This window comes from Meriones unguiculatus, chromosome 16 (assembly GCF_030254825.1).
Source record: "Meriones unguiculatus strain TT.TT164.6M chromosome 16, Bangor_MerUng_6.1, whole genome shotgun sequence".
NCBI lineage: Eukaryota > Metazoa > Chordata > Mammalia > Rodentia > Muridae > Meriones > Meriones unguiculatus.
In genome coordinates this window covers 35,193,331-35,219,315 of record NC_083363.1, presented here as the reverse complement: position 1 = coordinate 35,219,315, position 25,985 = coordinate 35,193,331, and the positions used below count along the sequence as shown (strand labels likewise).

At 38.4% G+C, this 25,985-nt stretch overlaps 1 protein-coding gene across 1 annotated transcript in view; it reads right to left on the bottom strand.

Moving 5' to 3' along the window:
• Kcnh8 (potassium voltage-gated channel subfamily H member 8) overlaps nt 1-25,985 on the bottom strand; it is a 410,173-nt gene that overhangs the window by 63,072 nt on the left and 321,116 nt on the right. The window contains exons 9-11 of the mRNA XM_060369655.1: nt 11,166-11,365; nt 9,851-10,100; nt 4,568-4,782 (exon numbers count right to left, since the gene is read on the bottom strand). Of these exons, the coding sequence (XP_060225638.1) occupies nt 4,568-4,782; nt 9,851-10,100; nt 11,166-11,365 (665 nt within the window). The remainder of the gene's footprint in view (nt 1-4,567; nt 4,783-9,850; nt 10,101-11,165; nt 11,366-25,985) is intronic.

Below are 25,985 nucleotides of genomic sequence, written 5' to 3'. Positions count from 1 at the left end.
ACAAAGTGAATAAACTATAATTAATAAAAAAGTAAAAAAGAAGTGAGGGAATAAGAGTAGATTAAAAATATATCTCTATGTTGAAGGAAAACAAGATTTCTCAAAACCAGATGAATTTGTATTAAAATAAATTTATAAATCTTACCATAAAAAAAAAAAAAACAGTGAAGCAACTTCACCACAATCTGCTTAGACAGAAGTGGCTAAATTAATCAGTGTATGGCCACCAGGAGCTATAAATAAGGGCAAGTATGGAAAACATGCTGATGGTACATGATGAAAAATTAGTACCAGGACAAAACACAGTAGTTAGCCTTTCAACAAACTTAAGAAACATTTTATATAGTTTGATTTTTCCTGTGAGAATGAGGTAAGCTGTTCTTCTAAAGCTCTGCATTATAATGCAGCTGAAGAGGCCCTGTGCTACACAGACCTTCTAAATACAAACCACTGCTTCCTGGCTTTTGTTTTTATTTCAAAATGAGCTGATGTCTTTTCATTCTCTTGTTTGTATTTTTTACAGTTAGACACTTTCACCCACTTACGTAATGAGAATCCCATTGGTCTGTAGTCGTCTACTTTGTACGAGTAGCTACTTGAGTTTTCAAAACAATTGAATTTAGGTAGTTACTACTTCTAGGCTGTTTACATGTCTGTTGAGGAAGTGTTTCACCTTCCATAACTATTGCTCTACAAGAGAACCTTTGTGACTGGCCATTTCTGTGTGCATAAAGTGAGATAAGGAATGGGGGTTCGGTCTAAATTTTCCCACAGCAGACTGAAGAACAAGAACCTTTAAGCACAGGCTGGCACTAGGTTGTAGTTTTTCTGAAAGTCATTGAAGGCTGGTACAGTTGGAAGGCTTTCCATGGGGTTGTAGGATTACATAGAAGAATGGTCCAAACTTTTCCAGCCAAGGAACTGTATTCCAAGATTCTGAAGATATATATGTGGTGTGCTCATGTATGTGTGTGTGTTGTGGTATGTGTATGTGTAATAAACTTCAGTTAATGTGTCCTCATATTTTTAAAAAAAATAAACATATAGGTTAGCTTATTTTTATTTAATGTTCACTGTTTATATTTCTTTTAGCGCCTTTAAAAACACTATTGGTAAACACCATTGCTAACACTGTTTACAAACCTCCTCTCTTTGTTCTATTTTATCCCAGTCACTGAGTCTTTGTAGCCAAGCAGGAGCCTGGCCTCTCCCAAGTACTTGGTAACATCAGGTAAGGGAGGGACAGCTCCTTGCCTAGGTCCAGAGCAGCAGAATCATTTCTACTGTTCTTGCATTCACCCCTTTTTTCCAGTGTCGTCTTAGGATTCCTTTCTGTTCTCCTAAGGACACTCTGTACAAACAACCAATACTTCTGGTTCCAGCCACAATGATAGAGCCTGCGCTGAACAAATACTATAATCAAAAGGAACTGTAAAGTTGGACTAAATGCACTGATGCAGTAAGTAGAGGAGAGATCCCAGGGGCCTGAGCACTATGAGACAGGTGTTTTTCAGGGCAGGAGGAAAGGGGCTAGCCACTGTTGCTTTGCAAGATACAGCAGCAACTAGAAAGGGGCAGTTTCACCGGTACGGAGTCACGATGAAGGTCAGCTGAGCCATCTTGTGTGGGATTTGGGGAATACAGTCCCAGAGAGGGGAACTACATCATTTCTAGGTTTGGAGTATTACCCAGCACCTCACTAGCGAGCTCAGGGCACAACACACCAAGAAGTTTAAATGGAAGAAGTTTTCTGGGGAGAGGCTGGATTGCAGAGTACATATTTCACAGTCAGGAGGGCCTGAGAAACTGGAATCTGAGGCCACATTGGACTAAAGAGAAAAAGACTTTAAACATGTTGAAACGTTAGTGAAGTGCAGAAAAACCATTTCAAGAGTGAGGGAAACACTTTAAGACTAAGGACAAACTGAAGCAGACCAGTTTAACAAGTCCAAGATAGAGGTGATCTGCTGATGCTTCATCAGCAGTAGAAGCCTATCCTGCAGAGAAGAAAATGTGGATATACTTTCCTAAATGATACATACCTTAAAACAAAATTATGACACTAATTTTAAAAAGAATAAAATATAGGAAAAAGAAATGAAAATAAAAGAGGAGAAAAGAGGAGAGAAAGAGAAAGAAGAAGCAATACTAAGTAGTTGTATGAGATTATTCAAATACTGGAACTTAACTTTCAAAGATGTAAAACTTGGTATCATTATTAATTTGGTAAATAAGAAAGTGGATACTGTTTTGTAAATTATCTAAAGATCCATACATAGGATAAAATTAGTTCCTAATGTCGCAACATATATAAAATTCAACTCAAATAAGAGATTCTACAGGATAACAAAAGTGAAAGCTTCCTGACAGTGATCTGGTCAATGATTTTTCTTCTGGATGTGGCTCTAATGCACAGAAGCACCAGTAAGGAAAGACTAATTAGATTATGTCAAATTGAAAATGTCACAGCCAAGGAAGCAACTAATGGAGTAAGAAACAAAGTGCAGAATGATCGCTGCTCAAACATCTGACAGAGGTTGATATTCAAAATATTAAGGGAATTCAGACAACTTACGGCAAGAAAATGAATTAAAAATGGGCAAAAGAGTAATATATTCTTTAAAAGAAGGTATACAAAAAGAGTAAGACATCACTAGTGATCATGGAGACACAAAATAAAACTGCAATAAGGTATCATCTTCCAGAGGCTGGGATGCCTGCTGTTGCGGACCTGAGAGGTGAGCATTGGTGCAGATTAGGAGAAGTGCGAATCCTTACACACTGTATGTGGGAATGGACAACAGACACTGAAGTATAGCTACCACTGATCTGAAAATTCTACCACTGGTTATGAATGCAAGTGAGCTGAGATCAGTATTGCTAGAGGTATGTGTATGTTCGTGTTCATCGCCACATTCTTCCCAACAGTCAAGACATGCGATCAACTTAAATGTGTATCAGTGATTAAAGGAAATAGAGTAGGCACTTTGGAATATATTGACTCTTGATGAAGAAAGAGGTCCTGTGATTCACAGCATTGATGAATTTGAGAGTATGTGTGAGTTACAATTCGTGAAATAAGCCTGGCATGATCCTGTCTGATTCCACCTTTCTGTGGAATCTGGAGAAAGTTGGAATCATAGAAGTTGAGGGTAGGATGGCAGTTACTTGAGGCAGGTAGGAGGTAATTTTTGCCCTTGGTCAAAAGGCAAATTTCATCTCTAAATAGAGATCATGGTGACCATGTATATAAAAATTATATACTTTACACTTGATTATTGTTGAGAGTATTTTAAATGTTTTCATGAATGAACATGAATGTAAGAAACAGGTGTTAATTAGCTTCATTTATGTATTTAATGATATATGCACATTTTCAAATATTATGTATTTAAAACTGTCATTTTTATACAATCATGGAGAACACAAAATGCACCTTTTTATGATTCAGTCTATTGCATGAGATGCACGGGAGCCATTTTAAGCAAAAGCAGGACCCTTCTTAGTCAACTCTATAATTTAAACCTGGGTTTTGTTCTCATATTCAGCCCTAGCCACCTACAAGATTGCATGGCCATAGCCACTACGAATCTGTTCTGCTGCAGAAGTGGATTGACACTTATCCTAAAGATGTTTAGCCAATAAAATGCTTTGTATAGTAAGAGAGGTTGTCATAATAGGTAGTTAATAAATATGAACCCTTGTTGGTGTTTTTGTTATAGTAGAAACAAATGGAGTACCACGTATTTATCTACCATCACCTATGTACCAAACCTAGAGGAAAGGATATGCAATTGCTATTTTCTATCTACCTTTCAAAAGACAGAATGATAGTGTTTACCTAAAATTTCTGCATAATATGGATTAGTCAAAACTACAGTTTGTTAAATGTCTGATAATATCTAAGCCAAGACATTGACTGCCACGCAATGAGCTGCATGATCTGGTTTGCCTTTCAACAATCATTCTTATTAAGTCATTACTGTTGACACTCCCAATGAAGTCACGATCAGCTTAACACAGACACAGCATAGTACATATTTTGACACAAAAGCTGTTTGTATAAACTGAAACATGAAGCAAATACATAATTGCATAAAATATTCATTATGCTTTCAGTGTGACAGTCTTTGGCTGGAATTCTTTTATGAAATTTGGTCACTTTGAGAGAAACTGTTGGGGTAATATTTTAACAAAAAAATTAGTTTCTAGCAAATTTCCTGTTTAGCAATTGAAGGGCTGAACAGTTACACACAATGAACTCTGACCCGCATACTTTCTCTGCAAATCCTCAAATGCTGGAGGCATCATTTAATTCCAGATCAGTGACGTATATCACTGAAACAGCAATTAGACATGAACACGTGAAAATAAGCAAGTGAGAAACTACGCACAAATATACTTTCCTGGTATGCTAGCAAGGAACTACAGATTTTAGCTATTCCATCACTTAACCGGGGGCTGCATATCTTACCTGCAGAGCCTTTTAAAAGCGAGGCTATGACATTTGTCTCTGCCATTTGATTTGATTCCCAGTCCCCCCGTGCTAATTAGAAAGGGGACTTACATCACTCTCATGACCTTCTCGAAGGTTATATGTGAGGTCGTGCTGGATGTCTTCTACGAATTTGTGTGCATACTCAGGGTAAAGGCCCAGCACCTCAAAGAGACCTTTAAGGATGATGCACTGCAGATCACAGTAGGTCAGTGCCTTCACGTCAGCATTGGTTTTGATCACTTGGTCTTTAATTGATAGATTCGCTCCAATTAAATCCCCCTTCCCTGGGAACAGTAAAAAGAAAAAGAACCATATCATTTTGAAGAAAAGCAGAACGGTCTGGAGCCCAGTCACTTTGTTTGCCTTACAGAGTCTCTCAAATTATACGAGAAAGATTATCATGAGCCATAGCTACTTAATTTCGGCAGTACTGACAGTGGGGGCTCAATCGCTCTTTTGTTGTGTCATGCTAAATGTCAATACCTCCACATGTTGTTAAATGTCCTGTGGTGGGTAAAAAAATGTCACTGTCAGTGAGCACTGGCCTGGAAGATATGGCTGGATGACTTAGGCATCACAGATCGTCCATGGGCTCAAGGAACTCTCGGGCAAAATTCGGCAAATGACTTTGGACCAGTCAATTTTTCACAGTCACTTTAACCATTCAAAGGGGTAGTAAAAACAAGTGACTTTTCTGAGTGCGAAAATGACTCTGAGCTTCTCTGGTCAGTACATCGGGAAGCATACTGACTGGAGCGCAGGACTTCTGGTAAGAGCAGAAGTGTGGCAGTCAACAGACCGGGGTTCTTTCATTTGCAAACACTCAATCCCTCTTCTGAATCCAGAGGAAGGAGTAAGGGCTGAACCCTGTGGACCATGGTTTGCGTGTAGCAGTGTGTAATACAGGAGCACAGCTCTCAGTTGCTGTGTTCTATGACAGTGTAAGAATGTTGTCCGCCCAGGCACAAAGTGAATTGACAAAAACTAGTGTCTTAAAAGACAATTCATGGTACCCATGTGTCCCAATCCGCCTTGATGTGTGGCAGCAGCCCTGCTGTCTATAGTAATCAGGGTGCCTTCTGGGTGTTAACTTGCTTGATAACATTTGTTGATGAACTAATATGAGACAATCTTATTGTTTAAATTCTTTAAGTGATTTCAAGAGTTGATAGTATAAGAAAAAGAAATAACTTCAATTATCAAAAAAGATCACTGACTTTAACTTCTGATGTACTTTAGACACAGCCACAAAGTCACTCAGAACCCAACAAAAGATGTGAAGAGACCTTTAATTCTTAAACAAACGGGCTGGAGGTTACAGGAGCAGGAGTATGTTCACAGAGAGCACTAGGCACTGGTGTTAACTCAGGTTTCTAGTGAGAGGCTTCTGAGTCTGTCCACAGAGAACATCATTCCCAGGCACCAACTATGATTATCTGAATTGCCTTTTTGCTATGTTGTAAGCAACGGAGACAAATTGCTGTACAGTCCTCAATTCCAAGGAAGACATGCCACTGAAATCTTAGCAAGTGAGCTGGGGAGATGGCTCAGCAGTTAAGAGCACTGGCTGCTCTTCCAGAGGTCCCGAGTTCAATTTCCAGCAACCACGTGGTGATTCACAACTATCTATAGAATCCGATGCCCTCTCCTGACATACAGACATGCATGTACACAGAGCACTCAAATACTTAAACATTTTTTTTCAAGACAGGGTTTCTTTGTGTAGCCTTGGTGTCCCGGACTCATTGTGTAAACTAGGTTGAGCTGCAGCTCACAGAGCTGCCTCTGCCTCCCCAAGTGCTGGGATTGAAGGCATGTGCCATCATGCCCACTTAAATAAAGAAATTTTTGAAAGAAATGTTATCAAGTAAACTGCCCTACCTCCACATTCAGTTATGTTTTGAATTTCTAAGTTTTCATACTTTATTGTGCTCAATATTTTTGCAACAAAATCTCTGGCACGAAACTCATAAAAGTCTATTCTATTTAATTTGTCGGTAAAAGAATATATGATATTAATCACATATGCTTGAGATATTAAAATGTGTATAAAATAAAAATTGAAAGTAAATAATTGAATTATATGAAATATTACTATCAATTAATATTTCATTTAACTATGAAATTGAGTCTACTTAGGCAGAAGGGAAAGAAAATTCTGTAGACTATAATTTTAGCCTTTGAAGATGACAAACAGCCACATTGTCTAGCAGAATTAAGCCTGACTTATTGGTATCACTAATATTGCTCAATTTAACATTATATTTTCAGTATATTTTGTGAAAAATCTACACTGTTACATAATAAATATAAAACTGAGAATGGACATAAGATATAATCCCAGCCAAGAAGCCATCTGTGCAGAGACTCTTTACAGTTGTCTATTTGAGGATGATTATCAGGACAGTGTCATATAGGGGATTACATTAGGCCAGGGACATTCGAGGAGCATTAAAGCCACTAGACTTTCATATTTATGGTTTCTGTCACATGACTAAAGAATGCCACCAATACATAGCTAAATTTGGCACCTTGAAAATAATTCCAGTTTTATTTTTGGATTTAGGATATGTTTATGGAGCACTGGTAATAATCTTGAGCCTCACATTGAGCTCCGGTTAGACCTCAGTTAACTGCTCTGTGAATTCCTTCTTTCTTTTGTTGAGATTCATGAACTAATGTCTTAACTATTCCAGGTCTCAGTATCCTTATCCCTGAAAGAAAAGAATTATTTTTGTGCCCCTTAAAGATCTTAAAGATCGTGGGTAGTCTCTATGTTTTCAGAGCTGGTCTGTCTTTGGGCGTCAACAATAATAAAACGGGAAGTTGAATTCCACAGAGAAAGATAAATATCACTGCTTATCATGCATTGCTCTATCTTGTCAAACACCAATGGAAAGAATAGTGGGAACACAGTAACTGGAATAAAGTTGTAAAAGGTGAAAAGAGTCTATCTTCATAACAATTTCCCGTGACAGCTCTCTCCAGGAATGCTTTCTGTGTTGATTGGTGTTGCTTGCTTCTTCCTCACCAGACCACTAATTTATTTCAATGGAAGAATGAAATCCTGTTAAGTAACTAGACACCAAATTAAAGCTGTATGCCTAGTAAATCAGCACCGGCTAAATCAGCCGCATAAATAATGTTCTGATGAAGAAAGTTACATCATCCCATTGACTTGGCAATCTTGGACCTTCACTTGTGCGGGGCATCAGTATCCTATCACAGGTCAGAATGGTAATTCGACAAGGTGAATTTACACCACCTAGTTATGTACATATTTATACATAGTGGGATCAGAGAAGAAAAATATCATCATTAAAAAAAATTACAATTTATGGAGAAATGTGGGGCATGTGCAAATCAGCAGTGGAGTAAATCTTTCAACAATAAGTAATTACTTAATTATAAAAATTATTAATGTTAAAATATGTTTTATAAGCTACAGCAGTCACATAAAAGCCATTAAATTTGCACCTTTTTTGCTCTAATGTAATGGATAATGCCTTAGTCTTCCATTCCTAAAGCTGTTGCTTATCAACAAATTTAAAAGTGGACAGGAATTAACGAGAAAAGCTTGACTATTTTTAAGTAGTGTATTGTATCCGATTGAATGTATGTGATACCATAAGGTTTTGAAAAACTGGCCAGATGCTCTTTCAAAATGAGGATGTGTCAATAAGCAAATCAACAAGCTATAAAAGTTTTATTGGTACTAGGGAAACTCACCGGAAAATATGATATAAACAATGTTTTGGAAGCAAATTAGAATTAATGTCAATTCTAAGTCAGAATTACAAAATGGTAGAATGACTGTTCTTTAACTTTGCAAATTGAGAAGAAGGGACCGTGTTAGCGTTTCTGTACTTATGTCAAGGAGAAAATCACAAGTAGTTAATAAAAGCTGAGCCAAATCTTGAAAGGCAAGTGTCCCCTTTCCTCTTTTACTAAAAGTGAAGTCCACATGAAGCAGCAAAAGCTACAGGCTTTGTCAGCACTCAGGCTCCAGCTCTTCTCCCTCAGTTAAGGCAGTCATGCTATCATACTCTGTTATCTATGCTGTAACACAATGCAGCTAAGGTATCATCACAACAGAAATTTATTTCTGATGATTCTGCAGCTGAAAAATCCAAGATCAGGGCTTTGGCAGGTTCAGCATCTAATAAGAGCTACCTTTCTATTTTCTACCTGTTGACTTATCCTTGTGATATCAGGGTAGAAAAAACCAGGTGACTCTTTGAGCTTCTTTATAATCCCATTTTGGAAGGTAGTAATCACATACTAGGTTCCCACCTCTTAATTTCATCATGTCAAGGACTGGACTTCAGGAGATGAATTTATAAAACACATTCAGATTTGACAAGATTTCAAGACTTCATAGTGGACCTAAGACGCAAGTTCATACTAGTGACACAGCAATTATCACTTCTCTCTTCCAAAATATAAGCTATATTGAAGCTTACCACCTTAGCAGCAGGCTGACAGTATTGACATACGATGATATATATTCTTTAGACAAGGAAGGGTCAGTTTCCTTTTGTTCAGAATTTGGAATATTTGGGGGGGGGGAATAAAAAAACGCTTTTACATCTGTATCTACATTCTGTGAAAGTTTAAATGTTCCATGTGTCAAAATACTTTGCAAGGGTTGTCACAAATCAGTTCCTTAGAAAATTAGAACAAAAAATACTGCATTAACCATTTACTGACATGTACTGGCATGATTCTAGACACTGGGGTAAAACATTGCTTCTTGAAAGGTACCTTGGATTTATCTGATGTTCACTGCCATGGGAAGCTTCTCTATCTTGCCCTTCTCTTGAGTTTAATCCCCATAAGGGTAAAACTTCTAGCAATTTCTGTTCTGCCACATTTTTAGTGCTTAGACCATTGTTCAATAAGGATTGGTTGAATAAGCAATTGAGAGCAAATTTGAAAAGAAACTCACATAAAATGGGAAGAGGAATTTTTCTCTATTAACCCATATACCATCTTTTGCCAGCAGCTCTTTTTATTTCAATAAAAAAGTAACCTTATGCCTAGTATTTGAAGTCAACATCATGGCACCGAGTTTCCACAGTTATCAGTTTTCTTTGAGGAAGTAAAAGGAGGCTGTGTCACCCTAGCAGTGATAGGTTAATGGTTGTGATGAAGTTTGTTATTGAAATTAAATTACTTTCCCTTTCTTTCTGGCACAGATAAAACTTAATACTAATGTTCTTTGGACTGGTTCTCCACAAAATACAGAAATTCTTCATGAAAACAGAGCTGCTTATTAACACCTCCTTTCCTACTTTGTATTCCTGATACTCCACCATAAAATTTCAGAGAAACTTCTCAGCCAAAACCTACCTAGAATGGCCAACACCATGCTGTCTTTAAGAACCTCCATAGAACCTGAGCACACAAAGTAGATGGCCTGCAAAGCATCTCCCTGGCGCAGCAGATACTCTCCTGGAGCACAGAATGAGGTTTTGATGTGGAGAGACAGAGACCGGAGGCAGCCTCTGCTGGCACATTCAAATAGGGACAACTGTAAGATCTCCTTGTTCAGATGCATTGTGATGTCAGAGCGCAGCTCATCTGGAAAGTCTTTCAAAAGCTAGGGAAGAGAAGAGAGAGAAAATTATGGTGATTGGCTGGACATCAGTGGCACTCTTCCTACTTGGGTCAACTGCATTGTATAAGTGGAGGTTGCAATATTCTCTGAGATTTCTTCTGTACAAATTCCAGGGCTATATGTTGATTCTGACCTTCATTATATACCACAGAAGACTCAACTGATAATAAACCCGAAGAAATTTTATGAATCTCTGAAATATCCTTGTAAAAAAAAGCTTTAAATACTTCTATCAAGTCTCCTATTAGGATAGATATAGGAACTTGGACTCTCTGGCCTTTATTAACATGTCATGATCATATGCAGAGATAAAATTATCACTTAAAACACTGATTACCAGGTTTCAAAATGAGAGCATATGAAGTATTTGTCTTCCAGAGTTTTTCTTATTTCACTTAATATATTGATCTCTACTTCTATTCATTCATGCCCTGAAAATGTTATAATTTCATTTTCTTCATGGTGAATAAAATTCCATTGAGATGTTTGGGGAGCACAGTGCAAGAAGAGGACAAACAAAAATACAGAATGTATAAAAATGTATTATTTTGTAAGTTAATTCAAAGAATAGTTGGTTACGTGGTTACTGGATTGGTTGATGTGTTGGTGGACTAGTTGGTTGATCTACACAGTGTCTTGCCCAGTGGTTGTTGAGGGCTGTTTTTTGAGTTCTACAAATATCATTTTGCCCATTTTTTGTTTCTTATTTTTAACTTTATGGATCAGCATAGCAAGTTTACATTGAGTATTCACCTAACATTATGACATTAAACTGTCCTAAGAATGAATCATTTAAAAAACAATGAGAATGAAAATAGTTGCAAATTCTTATAAAACCCTGTCATCACAGAGTGGCATTGTGAAAACATTGTATAAAGGAAGGTAAATTGTAGGTCCATGAGGGATGAAAGACAAAAAGATAAAGAGGCCAGTAAATCTGTCTGTCTGTCTGTCTCTCTCTCTCTCATGCCTGTATTAGAACACCTTGCCTTTACCTGACAGGTGTACTTTCTGTCTGAAAATGACAACAAAAGAAATGCACATTACCTCATTTGAATCTATCCCATTGTTGACCGACCAGGTTGTCTGAAAGTACTCAAGCATTCTTTGCTTGAGCTGCTGGGGTAGGTGATGTACACGGATAAAGTCCTTTAGGTCCTTGGTTCTAGTGTGATACAGACTCCATCTAGAGTACATCCTCTGTATGATGGCAGTCACATTCCCAAACACCAAGGCATGCATCAGGGCTAGAAAGCACAACAGAACACAAGATAGTAAGACATAGGCCAGGCTAACATACAAGCCTATTTCATGGATGGGTTAAAGTAAAGCACACCTTCGTGGTCATACTGATATGATTCCACCACTAGGAGCACATGGGCATAACCACTCTGTCATAGGCACATCCCAAAACAGTCATTTTGCCTTTCCATGGCCTAATCCAAATAAAAATAACTTTAAAAGTAATAATATTTGAAGTAGACCTTTTGACATTCATGGAGTCTGTTAGCTGCCATTCTGGATCTAAACTTTGAACACTATCAACATAAGTATAATTTTAGTAGTTACACATAGTTTAGTAGTTATGATGCAATTCTCTCAGGAGTTAAGGTATAAATTTACAGTTAGCAATTATTATATTGCACTAACATCAATTTTTAAAAAGCCTGTTATAATAACTGGGTAGTCACTGCTGAAATTTTTATTTTACAGACCAAAAATCATCACATTAAGGGTTCAAGATATAGCTCAGTGGCACAGTACTTGCTGAAGACATTTAAAGCCTTGGGTTTGATTCTATGAACCAAGAAAGCAAGTAAATAAAAGTAGTTACAGAATATTAAAAATTATCCATTCACATTACTATTAATATTAAGACAGTTACTATAAATGTGACAATTGACTGAGGAGTGGGAAGCTGAGGTAATTAGGAGTCCAATTTTGATCCTCACCTCACCTGCAACCACTTTAATTTTAATGGAGATAGCTCAAAATTTGAGATCATGAAAGACACAAAAGAATATGTTGTGTGTAGGGTGACAAGATGGTGGCACCAGGAGGACACTGCTTCTGAGAAGCAGAACAACATCTTCGGTACAGCAACCAAGAGACTGAACTCTGGTTCCTAAAACAACAGCGATCTTGTTTCCAGGTGAGAGGAAACTCCACGGTGTGGGAACCAGTCAGGTCCACTCTCAGGTCACCCAGCCATAACCTGGAAGAAATCCCAGGTCATACAGGCACTTGGTCACCAGACCAGAGCCACATGCCTGCCTGTCCTGATCACCTTCTCTGGCTGATCAGTGGGCACAAAAACACCAGAGATTGGGAGACCCAGTCGTGAGAAAAACCCACAGGGAAGGAAGGAAACAGGACTGACCTTGGGTCACCCCGTCTTTCCCTGGAAAAGGTCTGGCAGAATGGCGGGCACAAACTGCCATCACTGAACTGGGCTCCAGCTTTGAGCACAGAGACTTGCTGCATGCCCAACTCTCCATCATCACAGAGAGCTGTTCGCCCCAGGGCATCAGAGACTGCTAGTCCCTGTGGGGGGGGGAACCCCACAGGGAAGGAAGCAAACAGGGACTGACCTAGGTCACCCAGACTATCCCTGAAAAAGGTCCCGTGGACCAGCGGGTGCGGGTGCTGCCAGCCCAGAAACCTGCTGTGTGCCAACTTTTCCTCACAGACAGAATTGTGTGCCCCAGGGCACCGGAGACTGGGAGTCTCAGTCCGGAGAAAACCCCACAGGGAGGGAAACAGTTTAGAGCACTCAGCCGAACCCCTTCCCCCAAACACACACGGGAAAATTCCCAGGAAAAGGTCTCAGACTCCTGCCCAGTCTCCAGCTTGGAGCCACCACCCACCAGCGTCTGTGCACTGTATGCCAAACCAAACAGCACAGACTGGGCCTTCCTGTTGGGAGAAACCCCAAGGTAGGGGAAACACCTGGCCCTACCTCAGGACACCTCGCTCTGGAAAAGTTTCTGGCTCTCCACAGGCTCCTGACTGTAGCCTCCAGCTGCACGCATGAGAGCAGAGCACACCTGCCACTGACTACCACTACTGCTTGGGTGCTGGGGCACAGAGCTCCAACCTCAGACCTACAGAAGCCTGGGATCCCCAAGATCAACCCCCAGAACTGCTCCAAGGGGCAACCAGTTATCCTTAATTAAATTGACCAAACCCTGGGGCACCCGGGTTACAGCAGCAGCTCACTAAATTTACAGCAAGAAACCGAGAAGCAGGGCAACTGTCTCCAGGACTTCTCCCACTGAGAGGAGAGCCCTCTTGACTAACAAGGACCACAGTTACCACTCAGGACTGTATGCCTGAGGTGAGCTGTGGCAACTCCTGAAAAACAACAGCCATTCAGTGACCATACCCGAAAAGCTGAGGAGGCTTCCTTCAGGAAAAACCATTTTACTGCCAAGGGAATTCTCTCCACCACAGGATTCCAAAAACCACCAGAAAGTAACCCCCATCACCTAAGATAGTCCAATGGATAGAGTCCAGTGTAAAGCGTCAACCAACAAAAGATAGAGCAATATGGCATCTCCAGAACCCAGCTATCCAGGAGCAAGCAGCCGTGGACACCCCAGCATAATTGAAATTCAAGAAGATGACATCTATGCTTATGAAGAGGATAATAGAGGAAACAAATAAAATGCATAAAGACCTAGAGAAAGATAAAGATAAATTATGGAAGATAAAGATAGAGGAAGATAAAGACAGATTATGGCCATCCATAAAGAAATACAGGAAGTTGCAGACAAACAGTTTGTGGCCTTTAGAGAGGAAATACTTAAATAACTAAATGAAATAAAAGAAACGGAGGATTATTCAAACAGACAGCTGAAGAAATTGAAAGAAAAACAGGAAAATAGTCAGACAGGTGAAGGAAATCAACAAAACAGCTCAAGATCTGAAGATAGAATTGGAAAAGTTAAAGAAAACAGAAATGGAGGAAATTGTGGAGAGAAAGAACTTAGGGAAGAAAAGAGGAACTACAGAAATAAGCATAACCAATAGACTACAAGAGATCGAAGAAAGAATCTCAGGTGTGGAAGATACAATGGAAGAACTTGATCTATCTTGTCAAAGAAAATGTTAAATCCAAAAAACTCCTGACACAGACCATCCAAGAAATTAAAGATAACGTGAAAAAAACAAAACCTAATAATAATAGGAATAGAGGAAAAAGAAGATTACCTCCTCCAAGACCCAGAAAATATTTTCAACAAAATCATTGAAGAAAATTTCCTCAACTTAAAGGAGAGGCCTATAAGAATACAAGATGTCTACAGAACACCCAATAAATTAGACCAGAAAAGAAAATCCTCCTGCCACATAATAATCAAAACAGTAAGTATACAGAACAAAGAAAAATATTAAAAGCTGCAAGGGAAAAAGGCCAAGTAACATATAATGGCAAACCCATCAGAATCACACCTGACTTTTCAACAGAGACTATGAAAGCCAGAAGGGCCTGGACGGATATCATTCAGACTCTAAGAGAACACAGATGTCAACCCAGGCTACTCTACCCAGCAAAATTCTCAGTTTTCATAGACAGAGAAAACAAGATTTTCAATGACAAGAACAAATTTCAACAATACCTACACTGTTACAGAAGATACTAGAACGAAAAGTACAACCCAAGAAAACTAACTAATTTCAAGAAAACACAGGAAATAATTAACCTCACTACAGTAAAACAAAAAGCAACCAAGCACACAAACTTACTACCACAGCCAACATCAAAATCAAAGGATCTAACAGCCACTGGTCATTAATCTCTCTCAACATCAATGGACTCAGTTCTCCAATGAAAAGACACAGACTAACAGAATGGATGCGTACACCAGACCCAGCAATCTGTTGCGTATTAGAAACACACATAAGGCACAAAGATAAACATTACCTGAGGATAAAGGGCTAGAAGATGGTTTTCCAAGAAATGGACCCAAGAAGCAAGCAGGAGTAGCCATTTTAATATCTGATAAAATAGACTTTCAACCAAAATTAATAAAAAGAGATGGGGAAGGTCATTTCATGCTCATCAAATGAAAATTCCATCAAGAAGACATCACAATCCTGAACGTCTATGCCCCAAATACAAGAGCAGTCACATTTGTAAAAGAAACATTGATAAAACTTAAACCACATATAGATCCCCACACATTAATAGTGGGAGACTTCAACACCCCACTCTCTCAACAAAGGACAGGTCAACAAAACAGAAATTAAACAAAGAAGCAATGTCTCTAACAGAGGTCATGAATGAAATGGACCTAACAGACATTTACATAACTTACACCCAAACACAAAAGAATTTACCTTCTTCTCAGTACCACATGGAACCTTCTCCAAAATAGACCATACGGTTGGTCACAAAGCGAGACTCAACAGATACAAGAAGTTTGAAATAATCCCTTTTATCCTATCTGATCACCGTGGAATAAAGCTGGACCTCAACAACTACAGAAATAGCAGAAAGCCTACACACACATGGAAACTGAACAACTTGCTACTAAATGACAGCTGGGTCAGGGAAGAAATAAAGAAAGAAAGTAAACTCTTCCTAGAACTCAATGAAAATGAAGACACAACATACCCAATCTTTTTTTTTTTTGTCGATATTCATAATTTATTTTTGTGTTGTGAATAATGCACACTTGGCCTCTCACCTTGAATCCTTGTGTCTTCTAGTAGAATATATGGAAATATGACAGGATGATTTGTTAGCCGCAACATACCCAATCTTATGGGACACAATGAAAGCAGTGCTAAGAGGAAATTTCATAGCACCAAGTGCCTTCAAGAAGAAATTCAAGACATCTCATTCAAGCAACTTAATGGCTCAACTAAAAGCCATAGAAAAAAAAAGAAGCAGACACACCAAAAAGGAGTAGATGGCTGGAAATAACCAAACTCAAAGCTGAAATTAATAACTTAGAAATAAATAAAACAATTCAAAGAATCAATGAAACCAAGAACATCAACAAGATAGACAAACACTTAGCTAAACTAACTAAAAGACAGAGAGACATTATCCAAATCAACAAAATCAGAAATGAAAAGGGGGATATAACTACAGACACTGAGGAAATCCAAATAATCATTAGGACTTACTTCAAAAGTCTATATGCCACAACATTTGGCCTATTCTGAATATTTCAGGATAACTCAGTTCAATCTCTTTTATCCCCCATCATCAACCGAAATGCCAATGTATAAATTCCATTTTAATCTAACATTGAAATTAAAATTTTGTAGTAAGTCACATATCATAATTTTTCTATAGATTAATGGTCACCGTGCCTATAAAGTCACATTTTAATAATAATATGTAAGCACTGCAAAAGTTGCTTGAATGGAGTTAAGTTTGGAACCTGTCTCTCTAAAGGCAGTGCAGTACTGAATAGACAATATCAGCTTCAGAATCAGGCAAATCTAGGTTTGAATCCTGGCTTTTCTCTTCCTCATTGTGTGCACTTACCAAGCTAAATCTCTTCACATGACCACATTTTCCTTATACATTAAGCAGGCAGCCAATTGTCTTACTTGTAGAGCTATTCTAAGTTATAGCTCTCAGCTGCATATTTCGATATGTGTAAGAGTACCTAGTATATGTGCGAAGCAGTAATTATTTATTTATGTTAACTTTTTCCTTGAAAGTGCGAAGTATTACAGATGTCAGTGCACTCAGGGAGTAAGATTTTGGAGAAGGATTTAAGGCTTTGCTGCTAAAGCTTCAGGAGTTACATCACTCTTGATAGAAATCACTTCTTCATGAAAGAATTCAAGAAATATTAAACTAGTGGCTGTCACATGCAAGCACACATAAGAATACAAAAGCAGAATGCTTCCCAAATGTCCAAAAATATATAAAGAAAAAAATGAATATTTCTAAACAACCTTATAGCGTGTGGTTTTGTGGATTCCAAGTAGTTTATTCTGTGTGATTTAAAAAGCCCAACAGCTCAGAGGTTTAAATATTTCACTTGGAAGAAAAGATATAAAAAAAAAACCAATTACTGAAGAAAAGAACTGATTATGCTCCAAGTTAAAGACATTAGACACAGATCTCAGGCTCTGCTAAGCTTATGGGCAAGACTTGGAGGCTCAGCCACCCTTAACTGCTTGCAACAGTCTTCATCCAGAGAATAAATTGAGTGCAGAGAACAAGCCTATTTCAGTCATTTGAACACTGCTTTTCTAAATTATGTGTATGATTTTAACTTTGCTTTGCTTAATTATAATGTGTAAAGCACTTAAACGGAGAAGTAATGCATTCAGGCCATTTAGCATCCTAATTGTATATTATCAATAAAATAAATTACTGGATTAATGGTAGCATTCATAAGTGTAGTTGGAAGGAACTAGTCTGGCTGAGTCACCACAATTTCAACATCTTATTTCTGCATAGGAAACCACTTCTAAATAAAGCAGTTAGAATAAAACCTCACATCTCTCATATCTCTCCTCTCTCTGCTTCTGTCTCTGTCTCTCTATCACACATTTTCCAATTGTTATGATGGCCTTTTTTGCCACTAATGCTCATTCTGTCTTGGCTGAAAGTGTGTGTAACTATCAGGCAAAAATCATTCTTTCTGCTGTGAAACTTTGATTCAAAAACTTCTGTATCCAGGTCAGCTCAGAAATTATCACTCACTTTCCATTCTTTCTCAGCAAATTTGATATATATATATGTATATATATATGTATATATATATATATATATATACATATATATATATATACTTCTTGAGTGCTAGAACTGCTGAATATGTTGGAGGCTATTTTCCTTTATGTAGGAGTTTTACATAAAATGCATTTGCTACAATTTTATCTCAGTATTACATCTTTGACAAAAGCTTCCCAAGGTGCTCTCAGGGAAAGGTAGAGAGGTCTCAGATGAAAAGAAAACCACAGTATAGCCTGGAGCTGGTTTTTGCCTGTGCACACACCTCCTTTCCTTTCCACTCTTCTTGTTCCTTACCTGAGCTTGGCACCACTGATTTCTCATATACAATATTATTGCTGATACCTTTAACAGCTATTGTACTGTGGTTGTAGTCTGTATAGGAACACTTTTGTTTTGATAGGACAGAAGAACAGAAGTCAACTCTTGGGTAATCTGGTTGCTCCTGTCTTTTCTAGAACCTCCTAATTGATCTGGAAATTTCCATTCTCTATTAACTGGGTTGTGGATGTCAGAAGGCAGAGAAAACAAAATGCAAAGGATTTCTTAAAGTATGAATTCAAATGTTGCAAAGACATCTTAAGAATGTCTTGAATTTGGGGAATTACATCTGAGTTTAGTAAAATCATGCCAGGGAGTGTTGAGTTGGTGGACCCAAGCGAAGTATAAAATAATGTTGCATTGGAACCGGGTTTGCCTCAGTAATGACCCATCAGCATCATCAAGGCCCATTAACTGAAGAAAAACTTATCAGATCCCGCCAGGCAGTTAATACTAAGTGTTAGGAATTATAGAAAGATGTAGAGGTTACACGCGGGTCCACAGATCACACCACGAGATCGGTTCCATGCGAGAGGTTTATTAGGTAGAGGGGGGTTACAGAGAGGGAGGTAGAGATAGAGAGAGAGAGAGAGAAAGAGAGAGCGACAGACAGACAGAGAGAGAGAGAAGAAGGAGCGAGAAGAAGAAGGAAGGGGAGGGGCCCCAGTTCTCTTATAGGGTGGTCCAGAGCATGCACTGGTGGTTCCAGGTGGTCAGCAGGTGGTCTGGGTGTCTTTCCAAATGCCTGTTACCTGGTATGTCAGGCCCCAGGGGCTGCCTGTAGAAATGCCTGCTTGCTGATCCCAACACTAAGTTTTAAAGAAAGACTTTCAAAGATATGGAAAATTGTCTATATATACATATATATCGACATCTTTGGTATCAACAATCATAAAATTAGCTTAATTAATTGTTTCAGAAAACATATATACCCTAAAAAAAAAACCTTTGTTCATTTCATTATGCCTAATTCACAACTGAGTACTACCTACAAGTTTTTTTTTTTTTTTTTTTTAATGTGTATTAGAATAGAAAGCAAGTTTTAAAGAAGCCAGGTAAATGGTTTATGATCTCCCTGAATACTTGTTTCTACCATTAAGCTGTGAACTCTGAGGGGCATGATTTGTTCCTTAGGCATCTTTGTCACCTAACCATCTAGCACACTTGGCCTCATGCTCATGCAGCTTAAATATTTATCCAGCTAAATGAATCAGATGTACCCTGTAGTATCTTTTATGGTTTTATAACATGAAACACGAGGCTAAAAATTTATGACCACTGGTTCAGAAAATTCAAGAAAATCTCTTGAAAATGGCAAATTTCTAAAACGCTTCTCTTAGGTCTTTGTGGTTATCATGTATATGTTGGACAATATGACTTTCTTCAATGACTTCGATCAACTCTGTTAACACAAGTTAAAAACAACCTTATAATAAAAATAAGAATTTGGCTCAGTTCCTCAGCTTTCATTCTCATTTGATAGCTACACTATTTTCAGCTTGCCTGCCCAAGGTTTACAAGGTAAAGCTAAAATAACACACACACACATACACACACACTCAACAGAGAGAGAGAGAGAGAGAGAGAGAGAGAGAGAGAGAGAGAGAGAGACTACCTGTAGAAGAATCTCCAGCACGAAATACCAGGCTGATAGAAGAATGCCATTAACAGAATAAGCAAGTATCTATCTCACTGATAATTATACCAGAATAAAGATGAGCTGTGTCCTGCAAACATATGAATAAATCACAAACTCATGCTCAGCTGATACACTAAATTCACAAGCATACATCCTGTATGATTCTGGGTAGAAAAAATTTTAAAGTAGTCCAGCTTATTGGTTGCAATGTGTGTGATTTGTGACTATAGCCACATTTGGTGAGAAGGATAGTTGATGACTCTGAAGAACACAAGCCTTCTAGGATGCTGTTAATATGTTTTCAAGGAAAACACACAACACACACACACACACACAGAAACATGCACACAAGGCACAAAATGTGTTCTCAGTCACAAACACATACACTTTTACTGGCTACAGACACAGAAGGGGAATCATTTGGTCATTGAGTACAGGTGTATATATATTTGATGGCTGTTGATAGCATTATCGCTGACTGGATAGAAATGCCCATTAACTGCACTGAAAAGCCAAAGCATAAATTACCTCTCAAAGCTCAGTGGCAGCCAGTGTTTTAAAGTATGCAGCTCTTGTGAGCGCAACACGGTGTCTGCTTCTAGTTTCAGTTTCATCTACATGACTGATGCTGAGCAGTGTTTCGGAAGGCCTATTGTATATTCAGATGTTGAAAAGCTACACTTGAAACAGTGTTTCAAATGTGGTTTAAAGGCTTCTCAGTTTTCTTCCGTGGATTTGTCTACCTTTAAAAAATATACCAGAAAGCAGCCTTTTGGGTGGTAAATGTTTGCAAATACTTTAATTCTTGTAGTTCACTCTTCAAGCTCTTATCAGTGTCTTTTGATAAGGAGAGACTCTACAGTTCAATTTATAATTGTTTATAAAGAAAATAGGTGTCTATGTCATATTTTAGAAATATTTGAAAAATTCAGTTATGAGAATATGCTCTAGTGTTTTCTTGTTATTTATTCTTTCATGTTTATCTCAAAATTTAATTTGGAAATAAATTTCATGTTGTTTAGTAAGAGGTCTAGATTACTTTTAACAAGTAGCTTTATACATTGGACCCAGAAAAATTTACCATTAAAAACATTTTATTACTTTATTTGGGGTGTATATATACATATGTCTGTCTGTATGTCTGTATGTATGTGTATGTTGATGTGGATGTGGTTATAAATGTACCACGGTGAATGAAAGAATGCCACAGGACTACTTATAGCAGTCAGTTTATTGTTGGTTTTTTTTCATCCACCATGTGGGTTCCAAGGATTGAACACAGATTATCAGCCTTAACAACAAGCATCTTTGTCTGGTTCCCAACATTTGTTGACCATACAATCATCCTCAGATTGTAATTTAGACTCAGTCATGTCATACCTGAAGTGGTCACATAAGTGTGACCATTTTGTTTTCCCTAAACCTCTGTGTCATCAGCTCAGTGGTCTGCTCTTCACCCAACATCACATTTTCTTGGTGACTCTAACATCACAATGCACATTCTACTTGGAATCCAGATCTAATTTTGTTTCTATTCATTTATTGCTTTGCCTAGTTTCAACTCTGATTCCCTCTCCTCTTTATAAATACCTGTCCATTCTCAAACACACATTCACACATATACGCAAACGCTTTGACTTCCATTATAGAGATCACATGGGAACTTTAATTTAGCTGAGTAAAACTGGTATCCTTACAACATTGAACTTACTACTGTCCCTCCAACAACCTTAAACCATTCGTAAAAAATTTTGCTAATGCTTTGTAGTTTTCTGTGTAGTTTTGCAGAGTTCTAGTTAACATTTTTCCCACATATTTGAAGTTTCTGTATTGTTTTGCATTTCACTTTGTGATAAGTTACTAATAGATACACATTTGCTTTATTATTAACTTACAAACTAACAGTTATCTGAGCCTTTTCTCCATGTTTTATTATTATTATTATTATTATTATTATTATTATTATTAGGCAGGATTTCTTTGTGTAGCCTTGGCTCTCCTGGACTCAGTTAGTGATCAGGCTGGCTCAAACCCACAGATAGCTGTTTGCCTCTGCCTCCCTGAATGCTGGGGTTATAGGCAGGAGCCACTGTGCCCAGCTTATCTGAATCTTTTGAATTACTTTTTTAATGGATGTTTTCAAGTTGTTGTAGGTTTTTCTTGGTATAAAATTTTAAATATTTTTTAAATATCTTAACAGTTTAGAATATTCCACCTATATGCCAATTATGTTTATACTCCATAACTATAAATGCTTATATTAAATATATAGTGTATATAAAAATGGGATTTTAAGGATTTAATTATTTTTCTTTTATATGTGTGAGTAATTTGCTCTCATGCATGTCTGTGTACCATATGTATGCCTGGTGCCCACTGCGGTCAGAAGAAGGCATTGGATCTCCTGGAATTGGAGTTATAGACAATTGTAAGCCACTGTGTACATGCTGGGAATCAAACCCAGGTTTTTATAAAAACAGCAGCTGCTCCTAACAGTTGAGCCATCTCTACAGCCTCTTAAAATGTAATTTTATTCCTATGCAAATTATAAAACACATGAGACTTCTGAAGAGATTCTGAGTAAGATTTTGAGTCTTCCTTGGTTGGTTCCCCTTCACTCATAAGTCTGTACTCAGAAGCCTTTACAATAGGCTTACATTGTTATGTCTTTGTCTTAGGTAATTACCTGCGGTTTTGTGTTCCATTTTTCTTTAATATTGTTATTTCCTACTTTGGTAATAACTATTTGTACTGTTAACAGCTTCAGCAGCTTTGTGTAGGATTAGAAATTCCTAATAAAATACTCTGTCCATAGTTATATACAGTTTACATTTTAGTTTTTATCTTTTTCTTTTAAAAAATTATGTGTGTGTATTTGTAAAACTTAGGTAAATAAAACAAATTCCTAGAATATGATATCGTAATAGATACTTTACAAAAAATTGCCAGGTCTTAGTGAGTCTTGGCATTTAAACCCACTAGTCTTATATGACCTTTAGTTTAACTTGGAATACTAAAATTCTCTGTTTCACAGTGTTATGAGAATTACACAAATAAAATGTTCTATATTGTGAGTTTCTATAATTAGTTTCAATGATGTTTAAGTATTTTTCTTTATTAGGAGATATTAAAATTAAGGCATCATTTCTTTTAGCCCAGGGTAATTCTCATAATAATGTAAAGTTATTCCCATAAACACATGTAGTAGATATTTTGGTTATGTTATGTAAATATGTTTTTGTTGTAATCCCAAGTGTGGGATGCAGGAATCCATAGCTGATAATAGCCTCATGAGAGAGAGCATGATCCTTGTCAGTTGACAATTGCCTCCTGCAGGAGGCGTAGTTTTTGCCAGCTGAAAACATCCTGGTGTGGACTCTGAGAAGGTATAAAGAGAGAGAGAAAGAGAGAGAGAGAGAGAGAGAGAGAGAGAGAGAGAGAGAGAATGCTTTGCTTCGAGATGCACCTAGAGAGAATGCTTTAGAGAATACTTCCAGAAGGTTGCTGCTTCCCCTGCTGCTGCTGGTTCTTGTTGCTGCTTTTGCTATTGCTGGATTGCTGGGTTGCTACTTTGCTGTTGGCTGGACTGTTGGAATCCTAACGACAGAGAGGAATTGCCTCAAGGAACTACATCTGAAGAGGTCTACATATCTTGTCCCTACTAACCTTCCTTCTCTCCTACCTAGGATCAGAAGGTGGGAGGAAGGAGGTTTGGAAGGGAAGTAGAGGCTTAAGAAATTCCAAATAAAATAGGTTTTAAAAATCAAAGCCTACTAAAATCTGTATACCTAAAGAAACTAATCAAGAGGGAGGACTCTTGCTAAAATGCTCAATTCCTATCCAGAAAGTCAAAGAGGATGGACATCAGAAGAAGGAGAAAAGAGAAAACAAGTCAGGAGTCTGACATAGAGGACCTCTGAAAGGCTCTGCCCTGCAGACTATCAATGCAGATAGAGTTGGGAGTGTGGATTAAAATTAATAAAATAACACACAGCACACAGGAGGCTTTTTTAAGAAGGTCCAGACTCAACAAAAAGCCACAACAAAAAGCCTCTAGGCTCTAGTAGCAACTCTCCTTGCTGCAACCCCCAGCCTGCCTTTTTATAGTAGAGTTTTTAAGCCAGAGTAGAAACATCTCAGAACAATGGGTTAATTTCCATGAGGAGCCTGAGGAAGAGGTGTGATCCTCAACAAGCTATCCCACCTGCTGTCACAAACAAAAGGAGATGGACTTGCAAATTCTTCCCTGCCTTTAGAGAAGGTCCTGTAAAAGCAGTCTCTCCGCTGAGATTTAAATATCAAAGCAGCTGCCAGAGGCACAGCTCCCAACCTGCAGATGCTGAGACTTATGGGCAACCTTTGGGCAGAGTGCAAGGAATCTTAGGAAAGAAGTGGGAAACAGTAAGATCTGGAGAGGACAGGAACTCCACAAGGAGAGCAACAGAGCCAAAAAATCTGAGTAGTGGGGTTTTCCTGAGACTGATACTCCAACCAAGGACCATGCATGGAGATAACCTAGAACCCTTGTACAGATGTAGCCCATGGCAGTTCAGTATACAAGTGGGTTCCATTGTAATAGGAACAGGGACTGTCTCTGACATGAACTGATTGGCCTGCTCTTTAATTACCTCCCCCTGAGGGAGAAGCAGCATTACCAGGCCACAGAAGAAGACAATGCAGCCACTCTTGATGAGACCTAATTGACTAGGATCTGAAGGAAGGAAAAGAAGACCTCCCCTATCAGTGGACTTGGGGAGGGGCATGCATGCAGAGGGTGGAGGAAGGGAGGGATTGGGACGGGAGCTGAGAGGGAACCACAGGGAGGATACAAAGTAAATAAAGTGTAATTAATAAAGAATTAAAAAAAAATCAAAGCCAGCTGGGCATGGTGGGATGCTGCATGACTGTAATCCCAGCACTCTGGGAGGCAGAAGCAGGTGGCTTTCTGTGATTTTGAGGTCAGCCTGATTTACGAAGGGAGTCTAGCTGTTAGGTCACACCACTTACACACTGCTTTTACAACAGGAATTTTGTTCAAAATATATTTAACGAAGAATTAACAAACTGACATTATCAGATTATATCTCATATATTTTCGGTTCATGGCCAGTAGAGCTCCCATGTGCAGAAAGGAGCAAGGATTAGATTATACTTTGACAATTTCTGGTCAAGGATCACTTAACATGTTAGGTGGATCAGTAGACTGTGTGCCCAGTAGTCTAACAGATTTCTCAGATGGCCAAATCAGCAGGCTTGAGCATTGAGCATGTGAGAACATTTCCATCAGGAGAAGACACACAGGTAACATTAACTAATCATAGACTGTGCTCACTTGCAAAGTGTCTGCCATTTTGTTAAGCAGAAAAACAGGCCATTGAGGAGAGTGGAGACTATGTAAATCATAACACTGGATGTGCAGCAGTCACCATGGGTTCTGGCAAACTGCAGCTTTTTAGAAATGAGAATTCTCTTTCTCTGCTCTCTAGGCTGTTAGTACTTGGCTTCAACCATGAGCCTGTTAAAAATTGCTGTAGTCTCAGCATGCTGCTTCTGCAACTCTTTCCAAGGAGGACTGCAGATGTTGGCTCTTCTCGCTTATTGCTTCTCAGCTTCCTCCCTTACTAGGTACTGAGCATTCCCTGCCTGATGCTGTTCAAACTAACTAGTGTTAGACTTTAGTTTCACTGTGTGGATGAAGAGCCCTGTATCTATACATGCTCTTTGCAGCCTATCTCCCATGACTCTACCTGATATTTTGCATTGAGTGCAGTAAGTAAATATGACAAAACCACTTTGGGAAATACAATACTTAAAAGTCTGGTCTAGGAGTGCTTACATCACTCAGAAGGATATGCATATTTGTACCTGCTCCGTACCATGCTTCTACTTCAGGTATGCTGTTCTGTAGACTTTACCTCTATGTATTGAAAAAGAGAAATATTCAAGTAGGTTCAGACTTTGCCCCCTTTACCTTAATTCCCAAAAGCTTCAGACAAGTCATTTGAAAGGTGTCAGCAACAGTACTTATCAATGTTGCATCAATTTTGTCACTTCAGATTATGTTAAGTATTTAAGAAGGGCATGTTGCAGAGAGCTGGTTTTACTGGCAGGAGAGGGCTAGAGCAGTAATGCTGACATGTGGAGGTCTCTGGATGTAGTTAAGGGAGGTGCTGCCCCCTCTGGAGCAGACATACCAGAC